The sequence below is a fragment of the Propithecus coquereli genome, unplaced genomic scaffold (genome assembly GCF_000956105.1).
Source record: "Propithecus coquereli isolate 6110/MARCELLA unplaced genomic scaffold, Pcoq_1.0 Scaffold169, whole genome shotgun sequence".
In the NCBI taxonomy this organism is placed as follows: domain Eukaryota; kingdom Metazoa; phylum Chordata; class Mammalia; order Primates; family Indriidae; genus Propithecus; species Propithecus coquereli.
In genome coordinates, this window is record NW_012141524.1 from 2,958,398 (window position 1) to 2,978,741 (window position 20,344).

General features: G+C 36.5%; 1 protein-coding gene across 1 annotated transcript in view; it reads right to left on the reverse strand.

The window, feature by feature from the left end:
• Positions 1–20,344, reverse strand: part of ARHGAP15 (Rho GTPase activating protein 15) — a 614,346-nt gene that overhangs the window by 131,838 nt on the left and 462,164 nt on the right. Inside the window, exon 12 of the mRNA XM_012641747.1 lies at positions 1,818–1,952. Within this exon, the coding sequence (XP_012497201.1) occupies positions 1,818–1,952 (135 nt within the window). The remainder of the gene's footprint in view (positions 1–1,817; positions 1,953–20,344) is intronic.

The following is a 20,344-nucleotide window of genomic DNA, read 5'->3' on the forward strand; positions in this document are numbered from 1 at the left end:
ATATCCCTGAGATGATTCTACTCTTTACAGAAATTCAAAGGATATACCTTTACGTGGGTTCTGAGGGCCTGCTTTCCATTCCTCTGAAACTAAAAGAATGACTTTTCTAACTTCTTTAGAATCAAGTAAACTGAAGGAAACTTAAATGATGGATTATCCTATATTCCAGCCCCAAATCAGAACATATTGAAATATGTTTCCAAATGAGATAATCCTCACTTGGAGGTATGGAGATTGTGAGGTGAAATTTGCATGACTTCTTCAAATGTGCACAGAGATAGGTACTCAAATGCAAGGCCCTCTAATTTCCTACCAGACCGCTGTCCTAACATCCTGAGTTAGGTTGGCCATGCTTGCATGTTCCAAGAATAAGCTGTTATGGAAATGCCTGCTTGTTTATTATTCCTTTGTTCCTTGTTTTTAAATGAAGTTTAAGAGAGCCTGGGAATTATATTAATAAAATATTGCTGTTCTTGAGAAATGGTAGGCTCATGAAATGAAAAGTCATGACAAGGGATAAGAGCTCCAGTCTCATCTTAAAACTCATAATTAGAGTACTGTTACTACATTAAACAACAACAACAGCAGCCACAGCAACAACAAAATCTGAAATTGTGGGCAGACAGTAAGAGAAAAACCTTGGGAGAAAACCCTGTTCTTTATCTTCTTGATACCATTTTGCCAAAGCTTTAAACAAGTGTGAAGACTTTTGTGAATGAAAAACAGAATAAAAGGACCTGTCGAGGGGCTGTTCTCCAACACGGGCCCCCCAAATCCCCACTCCTACCAATGGGAACACTGCGCATGCACACATGGACATCCAAGATCAGACCTCCTAAGTAGAGCATTTTTTTCTTGGAGATTTGTCTCATTGGGACTTTAATTAAGCTCCTGCCAGGCTTGCAAGCTTTTTAATTTTACCTTTCTTTCTTCTTTCTTTTTCCTCCAAAATCAGCTCGCTTGCCAGGAAACTTTTTCTGAGCTGTCACAGTTATGGTAAGCATACCCTGAGATATTAAACTTAAAGATGTACTAGTAGTTACTTCTCCAAGACTCAATAGCAGAAGTTCCCTCGCATTTGGAAAATACTTCATTTATTCATTCATTCATTCATTCATTTTTACTTAAGTGCGTGTGTTTGTGTGGGTTTTATGAGTAAGAAAATAATAGAAAAGGAAGCTTCATAGAGTGTACATTGACTATTGGTTGGTAAGAGATATAACTTACCCCCCGCAAAAAAAAGTCATTAGTCTAACAGAAAATACTTTTCATTGCTTAATTTGATATTCACACTGCTCATAAGCAAATTGTAGCTGATTATTTACTAGTGTTGGTGAGCGAAGGGTGAGTAAGCCAAGAGAACGTGATGCCTCAGTTGAGGATTTAACACAAATTTAATGTAATGTAATATTTAATTTACTTACGTTCCTTTCCAAGATCTCTTTGTACTCAAACTCATTGCAATTCTGAAAGTATAAATGCAGACACTAGGGGTGCAAAAGGTGACCCCTTTAAAGCAGGTTCCATGAGAAGGTACGATTTTACTTGAGGAGGCTAAGTTAAATTGGCCCCCCTAAGTAGGATGCCATATTCTTTTTTTTTCCTTAATTAAAAAAAAAAAAAAAAACCCGCAGATAATATTGCAGGGCCAGAAATAAAACAAGCCATCAAAAACACAAAAACTAAAACGAAAGATATGGAGCATTGGGGAAATTATCTGTTCCCCGTGGTTATTATTATCATCATTCTTATTATTTGCTTAATAATTCCACAATGCCAGGTTATTTCACCGACTGCTCCTTTTGTGGAGTACTTACTGATCGCCTCCACAAACCGCTCAAAGAAACTGTAAGGGAAGAGCGGCTCAGGCAGCTCCCGGAAAAACATCTTCAGTGCTCCGGTGACAACGTGGATGTCCTCCCACTGGCTGTCGTCCAAATTCAGCTTCTCTTCTGGGAAAACACGAGGAGAAATGGAACAACTGGTTTTAATGAAACAATTACAAGACACTAATTATTATGTTAATGTTTGCCTACTATCATCAGCAACCGTTAACAGCCTTCTGTACCTAGAGGTTTGGTGCTGTGCAGAGTTTTTTTTTTTTTCCCTTTTTCCGTAGGAAGGGAACATTTTCAATGGAATACCATCTGTAGGAATGCAGCTAACAAAAAAACAAGAGACACAAAGAGACAGTGCCATTGACACAGTATGTCAGATACATTTATTCCCACAATGCATCAGTATGAAAATTAGCATCACAGCTCAACATGATTCAAAGCTATTTGGTTTTGAGGCCGAGGGGCTAAGAGTTGCCAATGATGGCCGGCTCAAGGGACCGGCCTAAAGGCCTTGCTGAGCCAACAGGAGACATATGCTAAACATGGCAATAGAAAATGAGTTATTGCTTTACATGTGTTAGCCTTGCTATGTACAAGGGAATAATGGGTAACACTTTTTTTCCCTTTTTTGCCGGAATATAAAGTCAGCAAGGAATAGAATACTGAGTGAGAAAAGGATATTAATTCCTTCTTACTGCTTCAAAAATATCTTTTTTTTAGTTCTCATCTCAGTGAGGAAAATATGCCCAGCAACAATATTAGACAGACCCCTGTTGGCCTACGTAGGCTATGCAAAGCTGTCAAAAATGATAACACACTAAAGACAAACCACAAGTGCTTACCAACTCTTTTTAGCAACAACAGAAATGTTTGCTTTCGAAGCTTGAGTGAGTGGAGACGTTGAAATAATAAAGGAAGTAAATGCCAAAATGAAAGTTTTAGTAGAAATAAAGTGTGCTGGGCAATTATTTTTGTCCTTTTCACCCTCAATATGAATGTCTGGAGTCATTCTTACCCAAGAAGTGGTTGTCTTAGTGTCTAAAAGTGACATCTTTACATACAATTAAAAGGGGGAAGGCACAAAGGCATTGCTGTTGTTCCACAGGATTTGTCTTTTGAGATGTGCAACATGGAAAAGTTTTTGGATTCTGGGCTTAATAAAAACTAAAACTAATCATTTTAGATGATCTGGGGGTTAACTGAAAAGCAGAGAATCCTGGTAAGCACTTAACAGGTATTGGTCAGATGGAATTTTGTTTCTTTACTAATGTCTTGGGCTCACATTCACGTGCCCCCTCAGTGTCGGTTTTGTGAATGCGGAGGAGCATTTTGCACCAAAAATGTAAGAAAAGCTGAGAATTGTCACTGTAGGGATTCTCTGCATGGGCTGTTTTGCTAATAGTGTTCATGTCCTTTTAAAAATATTAGCCCAAATCTTCATCAGATCTGTTTTTTAAAAATGAATGATTATTTCCAGCACTGGTAAGTGACGTTCCTGCTCAATAGAATGTTTGCAAAGAGAAGAAACGGAGGTGGACCTGTTTATTTCAGGTGGGCTATTTTCTTCTTCCCTTTCAGTCTTCATTCCTACCTCAATCATCACACAATAATATGATCCACAACAAAATCAGCAGAGGAGACCTTCTTTCTGCCCTGCAATCATTTTTGATTGATTGTATTTCAACAATTAGTCTTTTATTTGGCTACACACTATTGAAATAGGCCGACAGCATCTTAGCAGGCCAGCTTTAAACAGTCAACTGTTAACAATAGCATCAAAAAGGGAGACCTGATGGGGTTTACTGTCACTTTAAAGAACGGGGTTTTCACATTGTTGAAATCTGTCAGATATTTTGAAATGTCCCTCTCACTATGGTGCCACACCCCCTGCGTGCCCTTATAATAAAATTGGTTTTACTCCTGATTAAATCATTTTCTCCCTACCCACTACCATACTTCTCATAATGGACCTGTGCGCTCTACAGCTGGTGTTCTTCCCATGGTACCAATTCTTACTTTATCTTTTAAGCACTTTGCTGCTAAGATCTCATGCAGAGTGCTTATGTTTTGTTAAGAGCTTCATTCTTAGAGAAATAGCTTAACACATGTTCTAAAAATGTTGTACAACTTATTGCTTAAAACACATTTAGAAAATGTATAAGTACTGTGGCTTTGGCACTGAACTTTAAGTGGAAACCTAAACACACACACACGCACACACACACACACACACACACACACATATACACACAACTATCTCTACTAAAAATTTATCATCAAAATCCAATACAAAATGCCACTTTGGTTCATGAGTTTGAGATTGATAAAGGAAGTGTTTACCAGGTAAGAAAGAGAATGATTTGATCTTGAGCAAGAAAACAACAACAACAAATATTACTTAATCACAAGAAAACACAATTGATACTAGTCACCTTCACATAAATATAAGTTAATTCAAATGAACATAAAAATGGAATATTTCAATGTATACAAAAGAAAATTTACCAAACCAAAATACCATTTGGTATTTAAAATACCATATAATAATACCAACTTATGTCGCTTAAACCAACATTACTACTATAGATATGATGTATTCCTCATTTGAAGAAAAAAATAATTTATAGCTCTCCAACATATAGGTTAAATAAGCAATATGGCAGGTAGTTGGAAAGAGTCTTCTGAAATATAATATTTAAGATTTATATCAAGTTTTTCATAATCAACCAAAGTTAAGACCCCTTGTAAACGAGGGTGTTAAGGCATATTTTTCTTATTTTTTTTTTTTATTGCCACCCGTTAATCTGCTTCAAAGGCATATTTTTCAAGACCACTGTGGTCTATCTAAACATACAGTTATGTCATATAACACACCTTCTCATGAAGCAAACCAATCCTCAAGATGAACTAACCATATCTAAACTATCCCAGTGTTAACAGGCATCATTACAAACACTTGTATTATTTGGTAAGTATTGTCTAACTAGACTATTGACAGTGATGTTGTCTTATACTGTTTCCTTTTCCAACAGAGCAGGGTTTCTCAACAGTGACACACTATTGACATCTGTGGCTGGAGAATTCTCTGTGGTGGGGGTTGTTCTGTGCATTCTAGGATGTTTAGCAGCATCTCTGGCCTCAACCCACTAGATGTTAGTAGCACTTCCCAGTGGTGATGATTAAAAAAAAAAAAAGTCTCCAGATATTGCCAAATATTTTCCCATGGTGCAAAATTATTCCTGGTTGAGAACCACCATAATGGAGTCTGGAAGAGTCTACAGTAGTTACTCAATAAATATTGATTTATGAAGTTTACCTTAGGTGGGCAGGGAACTGGAAAATTAGATACACACATTCTAAGATTTCCTTAATATGAACTTAAGAGTTGGTAATTATTATTGACAAAATCAAAACCTTTTACAGAACAAAATTCCTATGAACACATTCAGGGTACTTTGCAACAAAAATAATAGCCAACAATTATGTAGTGCTTATACTGTACCAGGGACTATGCTATGCATTTTATATTCATTATCTAATTTAATTTTTTCAGTAAGAAAATGAGGAAGATGCTATTGTTATCATCATATCCATTTTACAGGTAGGGAAAATAAGGCATGGGTAGATTAAGTAACTTTCCCAAGGCTGACAAGTGATGAAGCCAGGATAAAGAGCCAGCAAGCCCCCAGTATGTTCAAAACCACAATGTTCAGACTTAATCTTGGCTGGCAGAAGCAGAAAGGGAAAAAGCAAATAAACAGTGATTGTAAGTGGTAGCCGATTGACTATTCAAAGCTAGTAATTTTCACATTTTATCCATAGATGTCTTACTTGAGGCTATCCTATTACCTATAAACTGACTCTGGTCTTTGGTAATTACTCATTTATAAAAGGTACAGGTTCTTATGTAAACGGATATAATACAAATTGATAATAAAACAAACTGAATTAGGAAAGGGGCAGAGACGGAGCAAATTGTTATGTAGCAATGGGGTGAAGAGGAAATATGACACAGTGGCAAAGAGATTATATAAAACAGCCATTCCAGGCCTGGGCGTACTACTTCATTGTATATACAGTTATTTATTTGGGAGATGAAGATAGAAGGATAGTTGTTGGTATCCAATGGGAAATAGTATGTGAAAAACATTTGGAAAGCATAAAAAGTCAAACATATCCAAGATACCACCACAACGAGGAAGGTGAATAAAGGCAAAAAAAAAAAAAAAAAAAAGGAAAATATATAAGGGACTAAGGCAATGGAAAAACTGAGGAAGCATTGTAAACCATTCTGGTTGTTTTAGAGGATCTATCTCAGTATGATGCAGTTTGTCATGTGGGATCAACAAAACCTTTACACGCTGGGGTCCAATCCTGGGAAGAAGTCTGGTTGAATCAAGATCCCTCACAATCCTTACACTCATAATCTGTGCTGGTTCCCTCTGGCCCTCTAATTAGGCTATCTTAAATTCATTTTGGTCATGGCTTTTAGCTTAAAGCATATAAACAGAATTGAAAATAGGTTAAGCTCTAGAACCCAAATCCTGTGTGACTTTTATCAGATCACAAAGAATACACCTAAATGTTATATCCAAACAAGGCTGTCTTGAAATGCCCTTTTTTGAAGGGTCTTCAGTGTATTTTATTTATTTATTTTTTAAGTAAAAACTTATCTATATGAAGTTTAAAAAATTATAATTTGAAAGAAAAAAAATTGACAACAGCTTATTAGGAACAATTTTCTTTAAAAGGAAGAACTGAAAAATGGACCTTTGGTAGCCATTCTAAGTCAATGGCAGTTCCCACAGAAAAAGAAGCATTTAAATATTACTAATAGTTTAATTGCCAGCCACCTTCCTCCCATATTATACATTGCTCTGTGGATTGGTATAACCAGAACTTGCAATATCAGGGCTTGTTTTAGCTAGACTCAAACTGTTTTAACCTAGTCTTGGTTGAAATCTGGCTGCACTTGGACTACCCAGAATAGAATGGTAACACAAGAGTAAAGAGATAATTCTTTTTTGTATGTTGAAAAACAAGTGCTTTTTTACCTTGTAATATTTTCCACGACACTTTTTAAGCATCTTTCCAACTTTTTTTGTTCCAATACAAAAATAAGAAAAGACACCCCAACTTTCCCAGGATACAGAGAGAATAGCTCTGATCTCATTAATACAGTGACAAGAACCTATTACACTGTGAAACTCTCCTAAAGGATGTGGTATCTGCTTCCAGTGCAGATGACCATTTGGAACCCTTATCTGAAAGGCCTGCTGGGTACATGAAAGTCACATCATGAATGAAAGAGATGCCGGGGGAACTATCGATCCAAAAAATAATAATACGTTCAGCCATAAAATCAGACTGGAAGATTAGATATTAAGGTGGATAAAACGACACTATTTATAAGGATATAGCTGATTTTTAGTTCAGCGTTTAAAGGAGTGGATCAAAAGGAAGTTGGTTGAATCATTTGACTGGCTCAACCTTTCCTGCTGTGCTACCTCCTTAAAGTGACAGTTTCATCTGATTTCTGGTGGATTAGTGAGGTTCCAAATTCTCAGACACAGTAGTGTAAACCCTGTCAAAAGCAGCATCTTTCTGTGCTGCACTAGCTAAAGCTCCTTCCTATGACACCCTGGCTATAACATGAGACTTCACTGAGGATATTATCTTAGAAAACTAGGCCAGTTGGGCAGTTAATTTTTTATTCACTTTATTTTTATTAAACAAACTAGGATTGAATGGAGACTATGTACCAGGCACTGCACTTTGTGTGTTTTGAAGCTACAGCTGTTGAGGCTGCTTTATTTTCCTCAAAGGAGAGCCCTTTACCACGTGCTCAGAAGTATCCCTGAAGTGAATGTAAATAAAGTTCTGGACATATCTTATTTCTGTCCCCTAGAATAAGATTCTTTTGACCTTGAAGGTGAGCAAGGACAAACTTGAAGAACAAAACTATCATCTCCAAAATGTGCATTACACTTGCTAAGGGCTGAATGGTGTTCCCCCACCCCCATCCCTTAAATTTATATGTTGAAGCCTTAACCCCGAGTAACTCAGAATGTGACTGTATTTGGAGATTAGGTCTTTAAAGAGGTGATTAACGTAAAATGAGGTCATAGGGGTCCATCCAATATGACTGGACCCTTATAATAAGAGATTAGGACACATGCAGAGGAAAGACCATGTGACGACACTGGAGGAAATTGGCCATCTACAAGCCAACGAGAGAGCCTTAGAAGAAACCAGCCTACTGGTACCTTTATCTCAGACGTCTAGCCTCAAGAACAGTGAGGAAATAAATTTCTGTTGTTTAAGCTCCCCCAGTCTATGGTAATTTGTTCTGGCAGCCCAACCGAACTAATACAATGCCCAGGGGTTTTAAGCAGAGAAAGACGATGTCATCTTCCTATATCGTATGTAAACATTTTCTCAACACAGGACTATGCCACACTTGCAAAATACAGTGAACAACAGAGATAGCTGTTTAGGTAATTCCATTTGAATAAAAATAATTGCCTGTATTCAGAGAAAGGATTTGAAGCTGGAATTAGTTGAAAAATTGCTTGACTATTCAGGCTCAACCTATTTCAAGTGATTTGCTCTACACAACATGCAGAATCCTTCCACTGCAGCCTCCAGACAAAGAATAAAATCATGATTGCCATTTTCTTACTCATTCTTCTTTCCATCTACTACTTCTAGAGTAGAAATATTTCATTTTGGCTACAGCCTGAGACTCAAAGTATTAGACAACATTTAAAACTTCCTCAGGAAGAACTCAGTGCAAGCCAAATCAACTGTCTTATGTCCATGATACACATCAAAGAGGAAGGAGGAACATGGTTTTTAAATATGAAACTTTGACCTCCAAAATCAAAGATATTTATCCCTTACAATTTATTACCACAGCCCTCAGGATTATGGTATTAAGCTATTAGGAGTCTTATATTGGAAAATGGTTACTTTAAGAGGAGATAGCTGGAACTGTGTCCAGAATGGATAGTTCTACCACTTGGTCTACAAAACCCAGTTTGTGTGGACTCCTTGAAGTAGGAAAGAGGGAGGAAGCAAGAAAATAACCAGAAACTTTCTACGATACTAAAACTTAAGAGAAAAGAAAAAAAGCCTTTATTTCCTAATATCTGATGGGGTATTTTGGCATGCCATGTTGGCTTGCTTTCTACGTGCTTCATGTTCTACGTATAACTTTGTAAATCATTTGAGAAGCCCAAGGCAATGCAAGTATCACAGGATAATATGAAATATCTTTAGTTACTCTTTTGGAAGGAAGTAGAGTAGTCTTATACTATTTCCAGTACAGGAAGTGAGTCACTAATAAGAATATCTTATTTTTATTTCTCGTCGGATTTCATTTAAATGTAAATAATAACATAACAAATAGGTATAACTAAAACTTGTGAAGCAAGCACCACAGATGGAAAGTATAACAAATGTGTCATTGCTTTGTGCATTTTTAATTTATAATGGCATAACATAAAACATCTTCTCATCGTCATAACTCCATGCATAATGCTACCTTATAAAATGATGTTACTGACATGATGCTTCTGTGCAGGCTTTTAGATATTTTGTCAAGGCATCTGAAAAGAGGCAGCCCTGTTCAGATACATCAACAACAACAAAAATGAGCTGACTTTTCTTTGAGTGAGGATCATAAAAAAATTGATGTATTTCATGGTACCAATATATATTTCTTGAATTCCTTTCTTACTCAGAGCTTCCAACACTGTTCTTATTACCATTCAGTCAAAGGCTTTTTGTACTCTATAGACACTATACACAATCGTTCTTTTTATTTGACCGTCTTCTCCAAACAGATTCTGAATTTGCTTGAATTCCAAGGATGATTTCATACATTACATACTCCAAAGGGTAGAGAATCTGTAGGATTAAGTTTCAACAAAGTCATTTTTGAAAGTTTGCTTCACATTGACTCTACATTTCAACACCATTGCTATTTTTTCCCTTCAAGTTATATTACATTTGTAAGTTTCAAGCAGAGAGTCAGGTCAAAACATATCTCGCAATGATATCTAAGAAATAAACAAAACTAAGGCCTATAAATGCCCATACACAGATAGTATGTCTCTTGTAGGTAAGTGTACACATATAGAGCTTACCTAACATGCTGGTTTCTTCACTTGTCAAATGAGAATTCCTAATTTTGTGTGAGAATTAAGTGAGGTAATACATGAAAAGAAGCTAGTACAGGCTTGTTATATCATTACTAGAAAATTTATTTGTATGTTATATTCTTACTCAGCCAGGCTTCGGCAAATGTTTCCAGAATCAAATATAATTTCTGGCTTTTATTATTCCCCTTACTATATTGTTGGTATATGTGGGGTTATAAATGGTAACACTGAATGGGACAGGGACTTGGCTTTTTGCTAACTTAAAAGTCTTCTGTCTAGAAATATTTCTTCAGGAACATAGAAATAAAAGGTAAACAAAACTGGTAGATTAAGACACAGCTACTCTCATTTGCTGAAACCATTTTATCCCCAAATAATACATCTGTTAGCTATCAATTAAAGATAATCAAAATGAAGAGAAGATTTCTAGCAATTATTGATGATGATAAGTTTTTAACCTAAATTATATTGACTAGTTTGATTCACAGGAGTAGTTAAGTAAATTTTCCACTTCACAAGAATAGCCAAAGCTCTACGAAGATACATAAAATAAGAGTTGGGAGATTAATAAATTTTATAATTACTTACATAAAGGCAGAATAGCTAGGTCTCTCTGCATCAGTTTATTGAAACCACAGAATAACACTATCATCTTTTTTCTCTTCCAGCCTAAACACACCTGTGGCAGCAACTCCTAACTCTCTGCCTATGGTTCTTAATGCCTAGATATCTATGCTGTTAATCTCGACTCTTGCCTACATTCAGTTTCATTTCAAATCTTGCTTACTATATTTCTAATCCTATCTTGATAATCCCATCACTCCTGGGACACACCTAATGAATTTATCTATAGTGATTTAACTGAAGTTCTCTCCTGTTGTTCTTCCTCAAAGAAATTTGTTCTTATTTACCTTTTTATCCCCAGTGCTTAGCCTAGTGCTGACACACTCCTTTTTATTAGTTATGAATAATTTGCATCACCTATCAAATTTTAACCTCCTTTGATAGTAGAGGCTATTTCATAGCATAATACCAATGGTGATGATAATACATATACATACATACACAGAGAGCATAATTTTTATGTTCTTTTTGTTCATCTTTCTCTTTCTAAACACCTAACCAATACTGAAGATTTAAGTAGGGTTATTCATTCACTCATTGACGTACTCAGCAAATATTTATTGAACTCAAATTTTGTTCTAGGCATATTGTAGCTTCTGGGGTAAAGAAAAGATTTAAAAAATCTAGCTTCCATGCTCAAAGATTCTGCAGTATATAGGAAATTCAGACAAATAAAAACAATTATAATAGGGCATGATATGTGTTATTATGTAACTTTGTGTAGACTCCTATGGGAACATAGAAGATTAGTGCCTAACTTCATCAGGATGGCGGTCAGAAGAGGTGTCCCAGATAAGGTGTCACATTAATAATTATTTTAAATGATGAGTAGTCAAGTGGATGAGGGTGGTATGGGAGCTGGGAAAGAGGGAAGGAAGAGGTATATGAAGAAAAGTCCAAGTAGAAGTAACAGTCATGCCAAAGACCAACCAACATGCTGCATTTTGGAAGCCACAAGTTGTTGGAGTGCACACAAGCATAGGTTCTGTATCTCAGGGTTTTGAGAAGAGAAAGGAAGGCAGAGGGTGGAGCACGAAGATCCTTACAACTGAAATAGTCCGGATGACTCTAAGCAGGGAGTGACATTCCAGAAAGGTGCTCTGGCAATAGTGTGTAAGATGAGTCACAGTGAGTGTACAGAAGAGAGGTGGTATGTTCAAAAAAACGCAGAGTTCTGTTGAGAGGCTCTGGTGTGTTAAAATACTTCATATTCACTGTGGAAAAAATGCTTTTAAAAGAAGTCAGTTAAGAAGAGAGAAACACTCAGGTGTGTGCATGACACCATTACAAAGCAGAGACAGAAGTCCAGAAAACTGATGGTTAGCATGCACAAAGGATTAGAGTTCAGAGACCAGTTATTGTGTATCATATTTATCATAAGTTCAGGGAAGTCAAAAATAGTCTATTTTCCTGAAGTTTATAAAGACCTGCTGGCAGTTTGAAAACGAGAATCCATTTGGATTATCTGACCAGAGATAAGACTTCAATGGTGTTTTAGTATCATGCACTACTTTACTGACTCTGCAAAAGGGAATTACAATTAATTGGATTATGTTGGTCTCCACATGCTGATTGTGAGAAAAGAAAGTATAAAAGTGTAACTATTGCTAACAGGTCATATCTACCATCAACCATGGGATTTATTTTCTTACTTACCAATAAGATTAATTTCTTCTTAACAATCTTCCAATTTGAAGTCATTTTAATTATAGAGTTTAGAAAATTCAAAGGAAAGGCAAACCTACTTTCAATGTATTATTAATAATTGACCTCATTTTTAGTCATCTTTATGATGAAGGAAAAAGAAATGGATGGCTTGTTTATTGTTTAGAACTTCAGTCCCCAAACTCGGGACCTTGGACTGGTACCATTTCGTGGGCTCTTAGGGACCACCGCGTAGCTCTGCCCCTCCCCGCACTACCCTCTACCCCTACCCCTACCATCTGTGAAAAAATTGTCTTCCATGACATTTAGGAACTGGTGCCGCACAGCAGGAGGTGAGAGGGGGTGTGAGGAGGTAAGAAGCTTCATTGGTTCATCCGTATTCACAGCTGCTCCCCATCGCTGGCATCACTGCCTGAGCTCCCTCACCACCCCAACCCCTGTCCGTGGAAATACTGTCTTTCATGAAACTAGTCCATAGTGCCAAAAAGGTTGGGGACCAGTGGTTTACAAGATTTTTACTTCCTTAAGATCCTTTCACAAACCTTCCTCAATCTCAACTTAATTAATTTTTGTAAAAACCAGATTACTATAAAGTGTTAAGCCCGGGGCTATGTTTTTGGGGATTCACAACTATCTGCTCTCTGTTTTCAAGGAACTTAACGTCTAGAAAAGGAGGTAGGCCTGCAAACTCTAAACATCATTATGTGGTTAAGTGAAGCATTATATTAAAGGTACAAACTACTAGAAAAAATAATAATAGTTGAGCACTTCTCAGGCACTATTCTAAATACTTCACATGCAGCAATTCATTTTATCTTCACATCAACATATGCTGTAGGTACTATTATTAGTTGAATTTTACTGATGGGGAAACAGGTACAGAGATAAAGCAACTTTTCTGAGTTTGCTCAGGTATTTAGTGGCAAAGTCTAAGCAACCTGTCTCTACCTGAAACCTTAATCACTCTGCCAGCACACAGTGTAGAATGGGTCATTCTGATAGCTGACAGATGAAACTTCTCCCAAGCAATGCCTGTAAGGAGTGCGTAGAATTTTGTTAGACTAAGCTGGGTGAGGAAGGATGTACTAAGCCAGTGTTATTCAAATGTGGTCCCAGGACCAGCCATGTCCGGCATCACACAGGACATTGTTTCAAATGCAAATTATCAAGTCCTACCTCAGATTTAACTGAATCAGAATCTCTGGGGTGCAGCTGAAAGTCTGTGATTTAACAAGTCCTTCAGGTGATTCTGTTGCATGTTAAAGTCTGAGAACCACTGTTCCAGCAAAGAGATATGAAATGGATCAAAGTTGGATTATTGACAAGTAGCCTGTTTTGGCTAGTGCAAATGTAATGAGAACTTTAGCTTGTAAATCAGCAAAAAGCCTTAACTGCCATGTTAAGAGATTAAATGTTTTCCTTTAGATATGAGAGAATCATCAAAAGTTTGAGTGGGGAAATAATATCATTCAGACTGTATTTTACAAAGATAAATCTGTTGGAAATAGAATAATGCATTCGGGAAATGAGAAGGTAAGGGTATGCAAATTGGTAAGGAGGCTATGGCAATAGCCCAGCAAGAAACCATGAAAGCCAGAACTAAATAGTGTTTGTGGGAATGCAAAGAAAAAGCTAAGGACGCGAGGCCTTGAATTTAATGAATGTAGGAGTGGTAAAGGAGAGAAAGGAGCAAGTCAAACTACTGTTTGTAGCAAGAAGAATGTTGGTGTGCTGATGTAATTATCTAATATAGGATGCTTGAAAAGAATAGCTAGGATTTTTAATTTGTTCAGTTTGTTTTTGATAAGAATATGCCAGGGATAATGAGTTTGGTTTGGGGATGCTACTGACAGTTTCATGTGGTTCCAGCAGACATTTGGAATTCGGACTATGGAGCTCAGTAAAGGAGTAAAGATTGGATAGATAAATTTGAAAATTATCAGCACAGAAGTGAAGGTTGAGTAATAATGATAATAACAACTATGACAACGATGACAACAAAAACCATTAACCTAGCACCTGTCATATGCCAGTCACTGTTCTTGGCACTTTATCAACATGATCTTCTGTAACTTTCATGGTAACCAAGCAAGGTAGTTGCTATTCACACATGGTATAAGTGAGGACCTAAGGACCAGAGAAATTAAATAACTTGCTCAAATTCATTTGGGAAGTTAGAGTCAAGGCTAGTTTTCTAACACTAATCTATCTCACTCGCAAACTATTTTGCAAAATTACCTAAACAAGTAAGGGAGGAAAATAGTTGTATAGAAACATAGCACAAGAAGACAAAAATTATTATTCAAATTTGTGTCCTGGAAGTGAGAATATAATTGTTTTTACATGAAGTTCACCAGCAAATAGCTCTAGACCATGATATTAAAAAAAAATCTAACAAACAACATGGATTCTTACATTCATGATTTATTTCCAATGATTAGCACCTAAAAAATCAGCTTGTTTGACAAGGTAAATTCCACTACAGTCTATAGTCTTATCTCTAAGGGATAATAACATTAGTCTTAAATACACTGAACAAGTCATACTTTGTCTGTGATTCAGGTCATCTGGGCTGAAGGACACTGCCCATTGCTAACCCAAGCTCTTTGATGTATTGCTAATTAATAACAATTACTATGGTGCAAATTTTATGGGGCAAAACACACCTAAAGTTGAGAGACATGGAACACATGAATTAATTGGTATTTCCCAGGTTCAATGGTTGTGTCTACATAAACAAGTTGATAGTTTGCAATCAAAATGGAAACTTGTTTGGTCAAGTACAGATTTATAATTCTCCATCTTAGTCCAAAATGTTTTGGAAGGCAGTATTAAATGATGAATCTTGGTTAAAGCATTAAATGATCTTAGGAACATTGTACTTCAATTTTCTGAAAATCTAAGTTACATTTCCTTAATGAACACAGCTATTTTAAAGTGGTAGAAAAGCCGTAAGTTCCTTTGAATATGTGATAAGGCACTTGAATACACTTCCATTTTACATATCATTTACAGATAGCATTTATATACTGAACACACCTTTGTTATATATTTTAAATACTAAGTTTTCTAATTCCATCATTCAAGGCCTCTATTTCATGGCCACAACCTGCCATTTGATCTTAAAATTCAACCTCACTCAGACCTGATCATCTGTTCCCATTAAACTGGTATACTCGCTATTCCCAAGCAAGAACTGTGCTTTATAACCTCCATACTTTGGTTCTAGCTCATTCTTGACCGAAACTATCATACTCACCCGCTTCCTTTGACCCTATCCCACCAAATCTTTAAAGCCCAAAGGAAGCCTTTACATCCCAGGGATCATGCCTAGAGCTATCTACTTTTCCTTGATCTTACTTCCCTTTGAACACAGCATTTATTGCCTATGGCACTAATTTGGGAATTAAGCACTAACAGTCATGGCATTCTGGCATTGTCTCCTTCTGCCCTCTGCTCTCCTGCAGCTACCTCCCACTGCCCAGTCTAGTTGGAAGCCTTTGGCTAGGGAGGCTCAGCGATGCAGTGCATATAGGTTGGATCCTGGGTACTGAATAAGGCAGTGAAGAGTGGAGAATAGTTGTGGGGTAGGAAGGTAAACAGAAAAGTACAAGCACAGAAATCCTATATACTGTCAGTTGAAGCATAGAAGTCCAATTGCTCAGAGAGATAGATATTTCAGAATCTCAAAACAGTGTAACTTGGTGTTGAATTTTGCAGAAACTTTTTGGGTGGGTATGGGAGGGACAGAAGTCTTTTGTGTAAGGCCATCCCTAACATTCTTAATCCCATAAAGAAACACATGTACGTGCATTTATTTCAATGTGTAATTATTGACATAAACACAGCTGCTCTCTATGTTAAAGGAACATTAAACTCACAAAAGCATGGAAATTCCTACTTAGAGTGCCTACTCCATTCTTAACATGCCTTGTTGTGCCCAGATGCTGCATGTATTTTGTACCGTTTAAAAGGTTGATGTACAAAAGCAAAAAGGTGGTAAAAAATTTAACTAGGGAGAGGATTGAGCCAGTAGAGTTGTCCTATTCTTAAATTTTATTATGCACTAATTTCCATAATGCCTAGGCACAACAAAACAAATTAAGAATTAAAGAAGAGATAATTTAACTGTAGATTTCCAAATTTGGGGGCAGGAAAGCTACACATGTAAAGATACACAAGACACGTACAGCCAAAACAGAAGAATACTGAAATTGTGTAGTTTATGTTAAACTTAAAATAAATAGAGATTTACACTTCCCTTTAGATCCAGAAATACATGAAAACTTGCAAGGCAGCCCACAACAAAGCAATTGACAAGAAAGATAGCATCTGCTTTTCTGTCTATTCAAGCTGAAGTTTTTCATTCTAAATGCAAGCAATGCTTCCCAAGTTAACATAATTAACTCATGACAATCCTGAAACATCATAATATAAGATACAGATGGAAATTCAAAGCTTTAAAAATGTCAGCTAACTGCATCAGGATTATCACTTTTTTTTAAGTGAACAAACCATAATGATAATTAAAACAGGTGTTTTCATTTCAAACCCTTTTGCATGTTATGAAATTACAACCAGGGTTATTTATTTATTAGTCTGCTGTGAGACATACATCTTAGAAAAAAGGGGTTCTGTGAAAACAACAAAGTAAAAAGATAAAAAGAATGACACTCAGAGCTGCTTTCTGACACAATAGAGGACCAGTCGTTCAATTAGTTAGTAATTTCCGTGTGACTACTTGACAGAATCTACTAATTGTTAATCTTCCACTAACTATTGCTTTACATAATTAATTATATTCAAATAAAAACAACAAAGACATGCGGGCCAGTTGCCCTTTTGAGAATGTTTTTTTCACAAACTGGTTCTGCTTACTGACAATATTTTTAGTATGAAAAGATATTAATCTCACAAGAGAAAATACATAAAAATGTTAGCACATTCTGTCTTTTACCTTGCTTATAGAGCACAACCCCCTAACCTCCCCACCAAGGACAGTGACAACAAAAAAACCCCAAAGCTACTGACTGCTTTACGGAAATCCATCCTTGAAGCAATTCATAACAGCAAAGTCCTTTGAGTTGGGATCTTTCATATTAATTTAAAGTTGCATAAAATTCAGAGTAACCCATCCAGAGGTCAAGCATCATTCATCATTATTTGAAGTGACATTTTCAACCTTTCATATTGCAGCTGCTAAGAAGGGAGGGGGAAAGGTATTCTTCGGAAGGAAAAAACAGGACCCAGAACACAATCCTTGCTCTATCCACAGAAGAGAAAACAAGGTGCCTCTATGTCAGCATGATAATATGCTTAAATTTGGTGATGTCATTCTTCCCTAACCCCAGAGTCACTAAGCACATGGCAGCTGCATTCCTCCACTTAGGAGTTCTGGTGGAGATCAGTATTAACCATTTTAGATGTAAATGGACTCCTTCAGTGGGGTGGAGAACATGGCTTTGTGAGCTGAAATGATGATTTATATCCAAATCCTATCTTGTTTTTGAGAGATTGCAACTTGTTAACAAGGCTGCCCTTGTTCTTGTGGCATCCTCCAGGCATAAAAATTCTGGGAAGCTGAGTATGATCATTTTTGAAACTGCAAAACAGCATTCCAAGGCTTTGCAGCAAACACACTGGCCAAATTAGGACCTCTGAATCTTTGCGGTTCACAAATGAAAGATCTCTCTCTCTCTTTGTGGGATGCTTTCTTTCCTCTGAAACATTACAGTCAGGATAGGAAATGGGAGCAATTAAAATGAAAAAGTAAGCAGAAAAAAATAGATAGCTGGTATCTAAATGACTAATAATTCACCGGGCTTTTGATAATGCATAAATGTTTGCAAACTCTTAAGACATCTCTGGGTTCTAAATTATCAGGGTTATTTGCTCTAGGAAGCAAAGTTTCTCTGGCAAATGTTCTAATCTGAAGATAAGTATTATGAAATATAGTAATGAAAGAAGTGAGATCTAGGTTTCTGCTAAATAAGACTCTCCAGTCTCTAAGTTGTCTTTGCTGACTCTATCCCACCTGAAATACAGTAGAATTTTGGTGCTAAGTCTCCACCCAAGTCAGAGCAATGTGATTGAAATGGACCTGCAGTAATTGTTTATGATGTATAAGAAAACTAGGTTCTGAATTTTGCAAAAATTAAAACTAAAATTGACTGACATTTCATTCGGGGAAAAGAGTAACTTCAAGAAATCCTCTACATTGATGGCTTATGTAGATTTGAATTATGTATATAGTTATAATTCTGTTGCATTATGTCAAAACTAACATAATTTAGCATTTTCATTTGTAATGGCTTTCCAAATAGTATTTAACCTTCCCCTTCCCTATTCTTGGCTGGGATCATACCCACTGAAAAAAGGCAAGTGGAGTAAATAATGGCATTGTGATTGAGGCAGGTGAGATCACAGGTCTTTTGGCTTCTCACACATGTGGTCAGAGCCTGCAGTGGTCCAACTTTTAGACTTGACCCTGAGGGAAGTGTACACCTTTTACTTACATCAAAACCATATGGGATTTCTGGCATTAAAAACTTCTTTTCAAAGTAGGCTTTAAGTTTGCATGTGGATGACTCATATAAAAGCTGACAAAAAAATAGAGGTTGTCAATATACAGTGGTTCAAATAAGGATTGTTATAACTTGCTAATGTCTTTTCCATTCACTTTTAAATACTCTGATATAGGCTGAGTACACACAGAGATCAAATTGGGGTGGGAATGATGTAAATTAGCTGGATAATTTAAGAAATTATTTTTACTAAGCTACTAAACAAATTGAAGCAAAATATAAGAGATTATGTTGATACAGTGCATCACAGATAACAAAACACTTTCGCATTCAGTATCTCATTTAATAATCACACAATCTGGGAAAATTTATTAGTTGGTGTTCTCCACATTTTAGAAGACAATAAGTGGAGATTCAATGACATAACTACTCAAACATAGTAAATAGGAGAGCCAAGACTTTGAGTCAAATACTCTTTCTATTGTGCTGTTGTAGCATTGGTGGTGCTATTTAAATCAGCTTTCCATTTTAATTTGTAAACTACACCTATGTTGAGCTCTGAAGAAAGCATCCCAGGACAAAAATAGAATAAAACCATCTCAAATTCAAAACACAGGTAGTGAAAGATACAGGTGGATGCTTTTAAGGTAGGTTTCAATTGGCTCCTTGCGGCCCATCAGTTCCATCTCCTTGTCCTGGAAGTCAAAAGTGTTTTACTTTTAATGCCCTGAATCTGCTTCCTGGCAGCATACCTTGGCATAATTATTAGCTCGAGACCATTTATGTTTGTTTGTTTGTTTGTTTTTCCTAAGCACCTATCTTGTTTCTGACCTTGGGTTCCAAGTACCTTGTCTTGAGATGCTAAAATATAGTGTATAAGGTTTTGACTATGCGTCAGTCCCAGCAGAAGAGAATGCCACGTGGAAAATGTTTTTCATGTGAGAGTTCAGCTTTGCAGCCAAGGTGGGCAGAGGAATGAGGTTTGTCAGAACCCCCCCCTTCAAGTCCTGGCTCTTTCACTTAATTCCTTAGCCTCAGTTGCTAGGTTGTGGTGAGAATCTATTTAAGAAAATGCAGGTGGAAACAAGCTATAAAACTGCAAAATATTGTACTGTATAAGGCATTATCATTATTCCAATCTTTTCTTCACCAGAATAAAGGTTCACAGAATAGATCATTTAGGAGAAAGCACAGAGTAGAATTTTCAGGATACATTTTATGTATTCGAAAATTAAAGTTGTCTGCGTGACACTATTTAGTTGCAGCAAATTCTATTATATGTCATTTAATTTTAGTAAGAATATATAACCCACCTGTATCAAATGAATGAAATTATGGTCATCAGGACTAACGTACTGAAACATCACTTAGAAGGAGAATTTATTAGGGAAACTTCTCAGTTCCTTACAAAATGCAAGGGCATTTTGTGTCTATAAATTCATATTGGCAAAATGTTGGTGATGAAAAGCTTGAATTTTGCAACTGCATGATGTTTTATCGAGATAATGCAGGAGGTTGATAAACCTTG